At 44.8% G+C, this 13,124-nt stretch overlaps 1 protein-coding gene across 5 annotated transcripts in view; it reads right to left on the bottom strand.

Annotated features, from left to right (window-relative positions):
• Positions 1–13,124, bottom strand: part of pkhd1l1.1 (PKHD1 like 1, tandem duplicate 1) — a 267,609-nt gene that overhangs the window by 61,249 nt on the left and 193,236 nt on the right. For all 5 annotated transcript variants that reach the window (XM_059645764.1, XM_059645760.1, XM_059645761.1 and 2 more), the window contains exons 57-61: positions 10,699–10,828; positions 7,445–7,563; positions 6,608–6,737; positions 5,121–5,294; positions 1,093–1,196 (exon numbers count right to left, since the gene is read on the bottom strand). In XM_059645764.1, coding sequence (XP_059501747.1) covers positions 1,093–1,196; positions 5,121–5,294; positions 6,608–6,737; positions 7,445–7,563; positions 10,699–10,828 — 657 coding nt within the window. The remainder of the gene's footprint in view (positions 1–1,092; positions 1,197–5,120; positions 5,295–6,607; positions 6,738–7,444; positions 7,564–10,698; positions 10,829–13,124) is intronic.

Raw genomic sequence — 13,124 nt, 5'->3', positions numbered from 1 at the left:
ATCCAACAAACTGAAAGCTTTGCATAAAGCGGACGACAGAGGTGATTAAATATCAAAAGGTTTGTGGTGCAATAGCCCCTTTACAGGATAAAAGTGAATAAAACTGGTTGCATCCTTATGAGGTGAATTGCTACAAAAAACCTCTGAACCTGCATGAAATGTGAAGTGATAAATAATAAGCCATAAGAGTAGAAAACCGACAGAATTAGAAAATAAAAGAGAAATGAAAAAGATAAAGGCAGTGGATATGATCTAAAGTTGTTAAACTCAGCATGAGTCCAACATGCTGTAAAGTGCAGAGTTGAAAGCTGAGGTGCTGTTCCTCAAGTTTCTATTGAGCTTCACTGGAACACTGCGGCAGGCTGTGGACAGAAAACTCAGCTTGGGAGCAAGGTAGGCAATTAAAATGACAAACATTTAGAAACTCGGACCATGCTTGACTGAATGACAGGATTCCCAAAGTGGTCATCAAGTCTGTTTTGGGCCTCCCCAGTGTGGACGTGGCTCTGATCAGTGGTACCGAGGGCCAAGTTTTCACTTTGAGGACAACGACCAGGACTTGGCATAGAACACACATTTGAGGAATTAAGGTTAGCCGATAACCGCTCAAAGCTAAATGCTTAAGAAGACGCTGATTAACTTAAGAGCAGCCGCAGGTTGCAATGAACAGAAAGTAACTGAGAGGGCGCTTCAGCTTAAAGGTTTCCCTAACAGCCACCTCCTAAACAATTCACAAACACTAAGTAGCCAGACCACCAGAACAGTATTGTTAAGGGTTGGGGAGACCTCTCTACATAACGGGTCTCCAGGTTTGCCAGGAGCACTAGCACACTGGTCTGCCTATCCCCTGGCTATTTAGCTACTCCCCGTCTTTTGGAAAAAACTGGAGACCAAGTGGAAGATTCCCCACAAAGCCTCAAGTGATTGGATAAATATCAGAAAATTTGACAAAAATGTCAGTGTGGCAGATTCATTTCTGCAGGTGAGGAATGCCATATCTCAATTCTCAATATGCACGCCCAACCTGTCAGAAACACAAGTAAATCAATCTGCATGAAAAATAGGACCTGCTTAAAACATTCTGTTACAAACCTCTCCAAGGTTGAGGAAAGACACAGAATATCGTGGGTCAAAGTAACTTAGATAACCATATTGTCCGCTGTGATAAAATTCAACATCCTGTATTCGGGCATGACCTACAAAACAGAGAAAAACATCAACAATTTAGATCACTTTTGAAGTGTTGGAAAAACAAAAGATTTTTCAAGGGCAGTATAGCAACCTGTACTCATCAGTGAAAGTAATATTTTATGTGGAAGCTTTCTTGGTTCAAAAATCAAAGGAATTAAAGTGAATCTCTTTCAACTTTGTTTAAAACCTGAATGTGGTGTTCAGAAGCATCTTAGGAGCACAAAAGCTGACATTTCAGGCTTAGACTCTTCATCAGAAAGAAGCGTCTAGGCCTGAAATGTCAGCTTTTGTGCTCCTAAGATGCTGCATGGCCTGCTGTGTTCATCCAGCCCCACACTTTGTTATCTCGGATTCTCCAGCATCTGCAGTTCCCATTATCCCTGTAGTGTTCAGAAGACTTTTAGATCAATGTGTCAACATGGTTGTTACCAAGAACACCATGCTCAATTTGAACACAGATGTGTTAGGGATCCTGGCACCCATCTGTTTCAGAGCAAATTTTCAGTTCTTCTACATGGACCGAGCATAGCAAGATCATTTATTGATGACGATCAAATCTTAGCACTTAGGGTGATATTGGATATATTATAAATAATCAAGGACTAATGATCCGACAAGAATTCAAATCTCAATATAGTGGTGAGAGTGTTCATTTACTTAACCAAAAAAATTACTGTCAGCAGCTGAGATACAAAACCGCAGAATGGTGTAAAAATCCACCTGGTTCACTAACATAAACACAGGAAGAAAATCTGCCCTTACCAAGTGTGCTCTTTCAGTGAGTTCAGGCCTACAGCTATTTGGGTTGACTCTGAACTTTGAAATGGCCTTGTAGGTCATACAGTTGTACAAAACTACTACAGAAAACATGATGACAAATTTCTCTGCACTGTTCATTAAATAGAAGGCAGCTCATTACCATTTCTTCCAAAACAAATGGGGATAGGCAATAAGTGATGGCCTTAACTGATTAAAGATTTTATGGCTACACACCATCCCCAGCTGACTGATACTTAAAGCCATTATTTTCAGCTAATGACAAAATTATATAAAAACATTTATTGCAATTGTGATCAGAGATAATGGGAACTGCAGATGCTGGAGATTCCAAGATAATAAAATGTGAGGCTGGATGAACACAGCAGGCCAAGCAGCATCTCAGGAGCACAAAAGCTGACGTTTCGGGCCTAGACCCTTCATCAGAGAGGGGGATGGGGGGAGGGAACTGGAATAAATAGGGAGAGAGGGGGAGGCGGACCGAAGATGGAGAGTAAAGAAGATAGGTGGAGAGGGTGTAGGTGGGGAGGTAGGGAGGGGATAGGTCAGTCCAGGGAAGACGGACAGGTCAAGGAGGTAGGATGAGGTTAGTAGGTAGCTGGGGGTGCGGCTTGGGGTGGGAGGAAGGGATGGGTGAGAGGAAGAACCGGTTAGGGAGGCAGAGACAGGTTGGACTGGTTTTGGGATGCAGTGGGTGGGGGGGAAGAGCTGGGCTGGTTGTGTGGTGCAGTGGGGGGAGGGGATGAACTGGGCTGGTTGAGGGATGCAGTGGGGGAAGGGGAGATTTTGAAACTGGTGAAGTCCACATTGATACCATATGGCTGCAGGGTTCCCAGGCGGAATATGAGTTGCTGTTCCTGCAACCTTCGGGTGGCATCATTGTGGCAGTGCAGGAGGCCCATGATGGACATGTCATCAAGAGAATGGGAGGGGGAGTGGAAATGGTTTGCGACTGGGAGGTGCAGTTGTTTGTTGCGAACTGAGCGGAGGTGTTCTGCAAAGCGGTCCCCAAGCCTCCGCTTGGTTTCCCCAATGTAGAGAAAGCCGCACCGGGTACAGTGGATGCAGTATACCACATTGGCAGATGTGCAGGTGAACCTCTGCTTAATGTGGAATGTCATCTTGGGGCCTGGGATGGGGGTGAGGGAGGAGGTGTGGGGACAAGTGTAGCATTTCCTGCGGTTGCAGGGGAAGGTTCCAAGATAATAAAATGTGAGGCTGGATGAACACAGCAGGCCAAGCAGCATCTCAGGAGCTTCCAAGATAATAAAATGTGAGGCTGGATAAACACAGCAGGCCAAGCAGCATCTCAGGAGCTAATAAAATGTGAGGCTGGATGAACACAGCAGGCCTCACACACCACCCTACCAACCTCCGGATACAACGCATTATCCTCCGACACTTCCGCCATTTACAATCCGACCCCACCACCCAAGACATTTTTCCATCCCCACCCCTGTCTGCTTTCCGGAGAGACCACTCTCTCCGTGACTCCCTTGTTCGCTCCACACTGCCCTCCAACCCCACCACACCCGGCACCTTCCCCTGCAACCGCAGGAAATGCTACACTTGTCCCCACACCTCCTCCCTCACCCCCATCCCAGGCCCCAAGATGACATTCCACATTAAGCAGAGGTTCACCTGCACATCTGCCAATGTGGTATACTGCATCCACTGTACCCGGTGCGGCTTTCTCTACATTGGGGAAACCAAGCGGAGGCTTGGGGACCGCTTTGCAGAACACCTCCGCTCAGTTCGCAACAAACAACTGCACCTCCCAGTCGCAAACCATTTCCACTCCCCCTCCCATTCTCTTGATGACATGTCCATCATGGGCCTCCTGCACTGCCACAATGATGCCACCCGAAGGTTGCAGGAACAGCAACTCATATTCCGCCTGGGAACCCTGCAGCCATATGGTATCAATGTGGACTTCACCAGTTTCAAAATCTCCCCTTCCCCCACTGCATCCCTCAACCAGCCCAGTTCATCCCCTCCCCCCACTGCACCACACAACCAGCCCAGCTCTTCCCCCCCACCCACTGCATCCCAAAACCAGTCCAACCTGTCTCTGCCTCCCTAACCGGTTCTTCCTCTCACCCATCCCTTCCTCCCACCCCAAGCCGCACCCCCAGCTACCTACTAACCTCATCCCACCTCCTTGACCTGTCCGTCTTCCCTGGACTGACCTATCCCCTCCCTACCTCCCCACCTACACCCTCTCCACCTATCTTCTTTACTCTCCATCTTCGGTCCGCCTCCCCCTCTCTCCCTATTTATTCCAGTTCCCTCCCCCCATCCCCCTCTCTGATGAAGGGTCTAGGCCCGAAACGTCAGCTTTTGTGCTCCTGAGATGCTGCTTGGCCTGCTGTGTTCATCCAGCCTCACATTTTATTATATTGCAATTGTGATGCTCTGTTATGAACAGGATATGTATCTCAGTGAAACACAGGAAGCAGGAAGTAAAATGGTTCTCAACGTGAGTTACTTTTAGTTCAAAATAAAACAGATTTATAGAGGTTTTTTTTAAAAAAGTCATTGCTACTCCTGGTCAATACCTTCAGTTAAAACACCTTTACTGATTTTTTTTGAAGCTTAATAATCTTAAAATATAAAGGTATGGAAATGCAACAATCGCCAACTTCTACATGGTCTCAGGTAACTATTTTGTTTGTTTGTAGATAGTGGCTATAGACTGTATTAGTTGGCAATGCACTAAAGTGAGCACTTTGCACATCTTGGCATATACATCAGATAATCATACCCTTAGCCTCTGATTTTAATGGCGTTATTTTAACACACAGTAATGTTATTTGTAGCTATTTTAATGCAAGAACATAAAAATTGGATAACCTTCCTCAGCGTTCACTCCCAGCTTGAAACTTCTCCTGCCTCTAGATGATTTCTAACTTAGCTGGCACTAAATCTTTCCTCCATAATTATGACTGCAGGACAAGCTTTGATTTTCTGAATACCTGGCTCTCCGTTCTTAACCCAGTTCTAATAAATCCCAGTCCCAGTTGATAAAAGTATACCAGGTAATACTCCCTTATAACAACTCACATTCACCAGGAGCACTGTCACAAGAGAGCGAAGAGAATATACTTCAATGCTTTTTAGGCGATTACATAAGCTAAATAAGGATAAGATACCTTTGAGCTCTACTCCATTATGAGAGTAGGAACTGATCAAGACTCGTGCTCCGAACATTTCATTTGCTTTATCAGGGAGATGATGGCCAATGATCTTGATGTTTCTGCTAAGCAGGCCAATGTCTGCTGCCAGAGTGTAACGCTGGCCACTTTCCTTCAATTCCTGTGTTTCAGCTTGAAGAAAATGCACAATCTCCAATCAGATTGATCCACAGTCACGGACACAGCTAATAATTAAAATTTCACTTGTTGCAGTAGTACAGGGCCTTGGTGAGGCCACACCTGGAATATTGTGTGCAGTTTTGGTCTCCTTTTCTGAGGAAGGATGCTCTTGCTCTGGAGGGAGGGCAGTGAAGGTTTTACCAGGCTGATTCTGGGGATGGCAGTACTGATGTATAAGGAGAGAGTGACTGGGTTTGGATTGTTTTTGCTGGAGTTCAGATGAATGAGGGGGGTTCTTACAGAGACCAGAACTGGACAGGGTAGACACAGGGAGGATGTTCCTGATGGTGGGTGTGCTTAGAACCAGGGGTCACAGTTTGAGGATTCGGTGTAAACTATTTAGAACAAAGATGAAGAGACATTTCTTCAGCCAAAGACTGGTGAGCCTGTGGAATTTATTACGACAGGGATTAGTTGGTGCCAAAATATTGAATTTATTCAAGAAGTGACTAGATATAGGACTTGGGGCGAATGGGATCAAAGGTTATGGGAGAAAGCAGGATTAGGCCAATGAGTTGGATGATCAGCCGTGATTGTGAAGAATGGTGTAGCAGGCTCAGAAGGGCCAAATGGCCTCCTCCTGCTCTTATCTTTTATGTTTCTGTGTTTCACACTTCCTTTCTCAGATTATGAGGTGAGGTGAACTTCTCTGGGTGTTTCAGTTTTAGTTATTTGAGAGGGGGTGACCTCTGCTTTATAACAGTAGTATAAAAAAGCTTAAGAGGAACTAAAGAAAGATTTACCATAAGACACTGGAATTACAGGAGAAGCTACACTAGCTGAAATCCCTCTCTTGGAAAAGCCTGAAGGTGACCTAATCGAGGCCTTTATAAAATAACAAAAGGTTTTGAGAGAATGGATATAGAGAGAATGTTTCTTCTTGTGGGAACAGCAAAACTAGGGGCCACCAATATATATTTTTTACAATGAGAAATGTCTTCTTCCACAGAGCGATGGTAATGTGGAACTTGCTCTGACGGGAAGTGATTGATGTAAATAGCAGACATGCATTTCAGGGGAAACTAAACAAATAGGTGAGGGAGAAGGGAGTACAGGATTGTATGAGGTGAAGAAGGAAGAGAGAGGATTGAATGGAGCAGTAATGCCAGCATGGACTGGTTAGACCGAATGGCCGGATTCTGTTGTAAATTCTATACAATTAGCCATAGTTCTCTCTTGATAGTAATTTCCAGCAGAGTGTGTCCAGGTCTTATTTCCAATAGTATCAAGAGATCTGTTAGAATATCCAGTCAGCTGAGACTTACCAATGTGTGTGTATGATAGTGCTTCGTTCAAACCCAAGGTCTTTCTATCAAAGGAGATAGAGTGGATCCTTCTGATTTCTGTCTGCATATGATTATAGCTTGTTGTTGACACAAGGATCTCATCTCCTTCCTGAACAAAATGAATAACAATCAGTGGCTTTCATCTACAAACATCTGAACCATGAGATAAACTAGATACCATTTATAAGTTTCCCATTGACCTGGGTTCAGTGGGTTGCTACAGTCCCCCACCACTGACCAACCAGCAGCCCAGTTTATTGGATTAGGTCCAGAAAGAATTTGTTTCACTTAAAAATTAGCCCCTGGTGGGATATTCTGTTGAAATGCTGCAGCGGGGTTCAGGTGAGGTAGGTCAGGCTAAGGATGGAAAGTGCAAAGGGACACACTGGTAGTAGGTGGCCAGCCTGGGGTGGCTAGAGGAAGTTGGGAGAGTGCAGTGTCTCTGTTCTCCAACGCAAGAAAACTCTGGTTGCTCAAGTGAGCTGCATACAAAAAGAGGGGGAGAGAAGGTGCTTCAGTCCCTGCTTATGGAAGTTCATGAACAAACATGAATTTTTTTTGGTACAGGAACATATGCTATTCTCATTTCTCAAAAATAGGTTCTCTTTAAACAGGATACACCCCGAGATCAGGGTCCCATTTATTCGCCTCAATGTAGAATCTCCCAATTCAGTGAAGTTCCACTAAACTGGGCTCCCTCTCCCCCAGTACTGATCCTAATCCTTGTACAAATGTGAGTAAGTTATGCCACTGGAAGAATCCATCCCAGAATGATTGGTACTAGGCAACATTCTGTAAAACCCCCAGCCCCAGTACCTGCCAATCGACAGCTTCAGCCAGAGTTATGTTGAGGGAGCCAGCATGTGCTGTTGAACCCAGTTTGGTTTTATAGGCCAAATGGGGAATACCATGAAGATCCAGTCCTCCAAACACACCTATAAGGACAAAGGCAAAAAGTGAAAACATTGGAGCCCTGAATGCTGGGAAAGAATGTTGGGCAACATTTTCAGAACAAAAAAACGTCAACTGGCAAACTGAAAATACAGGAACTGAAACCTACATTGGAATGTAGTGAAAATAGTCATGTAAAAAGTGCAGTGGAACTGTGATTGATATCATGAAGCACCTTGTCACACAGAAGGGACTTTGGAAATCTCGAATGAGAAATCCCAATGAGGCTGCTTCTGGAGGAAGAGGGTGGGGTGGGATGGTTCAAGCTGAAAATCTGAAACTAAGTTCAACAGGTGTTTGTTAGGTAGTGGGGAGAAGGAATATGGAGCACAGGCACACAAAAGAAGGTCATGTACAGAACAGCCATGATGTAGTTATCAGAGAAGCCCTGCAGCACAGGGACAGGCCATTCAGCCCTATGAGTCTGAACCAAAAGTTCGAAAGAGCATCCCACCCAGACCCATATCTCTGTAAATCTGCATTGCCCATCACTAATCCACCTAGCCAGCACATCCCTGAATGCTACAGGGCAAATCCACCCATCCTGCACATCTTTGGACTGCGGAAGGGAACCCACACAGATATGGACAGTATTTTCAAACTCCAGATAGACAGTCACCCAAGGTTGAATCAAACCCAGGTCCCTGGCACTGTGAGGCGGTAATGCTGACCACTGTGCTATGTCAATATACAGTATGCAGATTGCAGAGGTTCAAGAAGACAGTTCACCACTACCTTTTCGAGGGGAACTAGGGACAGGCAATAAATGCTGGCCAGCCAGTAATGCCCATGTCCCATGAATTAACTAACAAAAAACATTATTAACTGGGATTGACAAAGTGTGAGTGACAGAATTCTTATAATACATCCACGAGACCTTTTTTAAGCCAACGCCAGTAAAGACCGACATGACAGGGGTCTGTGCTGGCCGTAATTTTAGGGAATTAAGCTGAGCAGTCGGGAGACCTATCACTGGAGGAGCATTTCAGTGATAGTGATCATAACACAGTAAGAGTTAAGATAGCCACAAAGATGAACTGGAAGTACAGATTCTGAATTGGGACCAGGCCATTTTCAATATAAGACAGGATCTGGCCACACAGTGGACCAGAGTAATTATTTGTGGGAAATCTACATCAGAGCAGTGGGAGGCAAGACAGGAGATTGCAAGGGCTCTGAAATTCATTTTCAAATCCTCTTTGTACACAGGAGATACAAAGAGGACTGGTGGGCAGCAAATGAGGTCCTGTTTTTCCAGTAGGGAGATTATCTCTGATAGGTTTGATTAAACTTTTTGAGGAGACGAGCAGATGCGTGAAGTGGATGCAGTCTACTTGGACCACAGTAAAGCTTTTGACATAGTACTGCATAGGTAGACGATCAGGAGCATAAGAGGCCATGGAACGCAGGCCAATTTGACAAACTGATCCAAAATTGGCTGAGGGGCAGGAGGCAAAGAGTAATGATCAAAGGTTGTATTTGTAATTGGAAGCTTGTGCCCAAATGGCATGCTCAAGGGTTCAGTGCTGAGTCCTTTGCTAATTTATAATACATTAATGATTTACTTATGAATGTAGGAGTTTGATCAGTGATCTTTCAGAGGAAACCAGGCTGTTTTTGATTGGCAGAACAATAGAAAATGGAATTTACGCTGGAAGAGAAAATGTGATACATTTTGGGAGGACCAGCAAGGCAAGTGGTGCAGTGAAGAATGATGGGACCCTAGGAAGCATAAAGGGTCAGAGGATGTATGTGTCTGCAGATCCTTAAAGGCAGGTCAGGTAGATAAAAAAAGAAGGCAAGTAGGTACCTGCCTTTTTTATTCGAGGCACTGAACACAAGAGTAGAAGGGCTATAATGAAACTGTATATAACATTAAGTTAGCGAGTTTTGAGAAGATTTGTAGCTCAGGTTGAGGTTCTGGATGTAAGTTTGCTCGCTGAGCTGGAAGAAAGCTAGCCACCAGGATACATGAACATCAACTAGCCACAAAACAACATGACCCACTATCACTCGTATCCTTACATACAGATGAGGAAGGACACCACTTTGATTGGGACAACATATCCATCCTAGGACAAGCCAAACAGAGACATGCACGAGAATTCCTAGAAGCATGGCATTCCAACCGGAACTCCATCAACAAACACATTGATTTGGAGCCAATCTACCAACCCCTGAGAAAAAGAACAGGAAATGACATCAACAACCCAAGGAAACCTAACCAGATAAATAGAAAGTGGGACATAACACCAGCGCTTCATCGGAGGCTCACTGATGATGTTACCTAGAATGGTGACGAAACATCTGAAAATGAACCTTCCAGCTCAGCGAGCAAACTTACATCCATAACATTAAGTAGGCAACAGCTGGAGTAATGTGAACAGTTCTGGTCCTCACACAATGGTAATATGTGATTGCACTACAGGGGGTGCTGAGGAGATTTAGCAAGGTGTTGCTTGGGCTGGAGAGATTCTGCTGTGAAGATAGAATGGGGTTGTTCCCTTCAAGCAGTGAATGGTAGTGAGGAGGACCTGATTGTGGTATACAATATTATGAGGGCATATCAGGGTAGACAGGACTACTTTACTCACTTCGATCCAGGGACGCAGATTCAAATTAAGGGGCAGGTGGTTTAGAGGATATTTAAGAAAAATATTTTTCACCCAGAGTGGCGGGCATCTGGGACTCGCTGCCTGAAAGGGCGGTAACGGCAAGAACAAACACATCATGTAAGACCTATTTAGATGAACACTTGAAATGCCAAAGCGTACATAGCAATGGGCCAAGTGCCAGAAGATGGGACTACAGTTGATGGGTGCTTGCAGACATGATTGACCAGACTTTTCAATGTTATACTCTATGATGTTCTATGAAACATTGCCATTTCATCATCAATCCTTCAAAACAAAGTGATCAGAATCATAAGATCAAGGTCCAAGTGGGAAATAGTTATGTGAGAGGCTGTTGCTTCATTCACTGAAGAAGAGAATTGGCGCAATCGGTTCTCAGGGAATTGACCAGGAAAGATGATTTCCTCCGTTTTCCTGATTTATAATCTGAACACATCTGCATGATCCTTTTCAGAGCTCAATGATAGTGAAGCAGTGGTGACTTACCCAACACCTTTGACCCCTGATTGGGGCCATTTTCAAAAGGCCACTCTGGGGTTGAATGGTCTCCCCTCAGAACAATTTGTAGCTCTCCTTGAAATGGTTTCTCTGGACTGCCAGCAATCAGCCGCCCTCCCTGCAAAACAAGCATTGACAGTATTGCAGCTGAAAATCCTGAGACTGTCTGAATCAGCCCTGACCCAGACATTAGCAGAGAAGGGAGGAGCACTTACACACTTATGTTTAACAAGGCTTCCCTGCTCAATCCCTGCACACTTTAATATGTCATCCAGTCTCATTTCACTCTGTCCCTCACAATTTATACCCTTTAACATCTCAGGGAAACTCAGCAGGTCTGGGAGCATCTCTGGAGAGAAACAGAGTTACAATTTCAAGTCCAGTGACTCTTCTTCATAACAGCTTGGAAAACTGGTTGAGGACAGGGAGTGGGGGGTGGGCAGTGGGGATGCAGAGTGAGCAGACAGATAGAGATGGAGCTGAGAGAAATTGAGGAATGTAGTGAGAAATAGAGAGAGGGAAAAAGTAGACAAATAGAGGTTGATGGCAAGTCAGGGAGAAGAAAAGCTCGATAGATAATTACGAAGACAATGAGTGGGTAAAAATGGGTTGGGTGTACTGAAAGCAGCCTATGCCATGACAGGGCCTGAGGTGTGGGAGTGCGTCAAAGGCAGATTCTAAAATTATTGAACTCAATACTGAGTCCTGAAGACTGCAAGGTCACCAAGATGTTGTTCTGCAAGTTTGCGCTAAACCTCACTGAAGCACTACAGGAGACCCACAACAGAAATGTTGGCATGAGAACAAGTGGGATATTGAAGTGGTTGGCAAAATTATATCCCCTTGTTATTGACTCTTTGATTAAAGGGAATAGATGTTTTTACTCATTATTTTCTTGCGCCTCATACTTTTGCACATCTCTATCAGGCTCCCCTTAACCTTCTCTGCTCCAAGGAAAATAGCCCCATCCTATCCAGTCACTCTTCATAACTGAAGTGTTCCATTCCAGGTAACATTCTTGTGAATCTCCTCTGTAGCCCCTCTCAGTGCAATCTCAGCCTTCCTATAGTGCAGTAATCAGAAATACAAATAGTTCTCCAATTGTGCCCTATTCAAAGTCCCATTCAGCTCTGACATAACATCCCAGCTCTTATTACCTGTGCCTTGACTGATAAAGGCAAGTGTCCTGTATACCTTCCTATCTACCTATTAACTTGTCCTGCCACCTCCAGGGATTTGTGGATCAACGCCCCAAATTTCCTCTGTTCCTCTGAGCTTTCTGTGTCCTGCTATTCTTGGTTTGTCCAGTGAAGACATGCTGATGTCTGTCGGCCGATGATAGGTCTTCCATTCAATGTTTGATGAGGTAAACTCTTGGGTCAACTTTTCTTGCCTGAATTCTTTCTCTTAAAATGCCTTGGTTTTTCTGTCCTTCTCCCCACGAGGACAGAAAGAGTGTGAGAGAAAAACAATGATTTCAGCCTGTGCTGTGTGGATATTCCTCTCAAGCTGCTGCTCTTGGTATTTACACTGTTAACATTCTGTAGCTCAATCGATTCGAGGGCTATTTTAAGGCAACATTTTGTTAATTGAAAGAAATCTCAGGATCATTGAATTTCCAATTCTCTCTCTTTCGGCTTCAAAAAGGAGTAACATTACATTGCCCAAATCACAAGTAAGTGCAGTACTTCATGTTTCAAGCTGCAAATTCTCCTGATATTTTAGCCTCCTCCAGTCATCCCATCATCACAGATACTAATATTTAGCCAATTTGATTCACCCCACATGATATCAAGAAACAGCGGGGGACACTGGATACTGCAAAGGCTATGCTCCCTGACCACATTCCAGCAATAGTACTGAAGACTTGTGCTCCAGAACTTGCTGCTCCCCGAGCCAAGCTGTTCCAGTCCAGTTACAGCACTGGCATCTACCCAACAATGTGGAAAAAGGTCTGTACATAAAAAGGACCAGTCCAACCCGCCCAATTACAGCCCCCTCAGTCTACTTGCGATCATCAGTAAAGTGATGGAAGGTGTCAGTAACAGTGCTATCAAGCAGCACCTGCTCAGCAATAACCTGCTCAGTGACGCCCAGTTTGGGTTCCGTCAGGGCCAATCAACTCCTGACCTCATTACAGCCTTGGTTCAAACATGGACAAAACAGCTGCGTTCCAGAGGTGATGTGAGAGTGGCAGCCCTTGGTATAAAGGCTGCATTCGACCGGGTGTGGCATCAAGGAACCCTGGCAAAACTGGCATCAATGGGTATCAGGGGGAAAACACTCCGGTAGTTGGAGTCATACCTGACACATAGGAAGATGGTCATGCGGGTCAATCATCTCAGCTCAAGACATCTCTGCAGGAGTTCCTCAGGCTAGTGTCTTCGGCCCAACCATCTTCAGCTGCTTCATCA

Source organism: Stegostoma tigrinum, chromosome 5, assembly GCF_030684315.1.
Source record: "Stegostoma tigrinum isolate sSteTig4 chromosome 5, sSteTig4.hap1, whole genome shotgun sequence".
NCBI classification, from domain to species: domain Eukaryota; kingdom Metazoa; phylum Chordata; class Chondrichthyes; order Orectolobiformes; family Stegostomatidae; genus Stegostoma; species Stegostoma tigrinum.
This window is presented reverse-complemented; position numbering and strand designations above follow the sequence as displayed.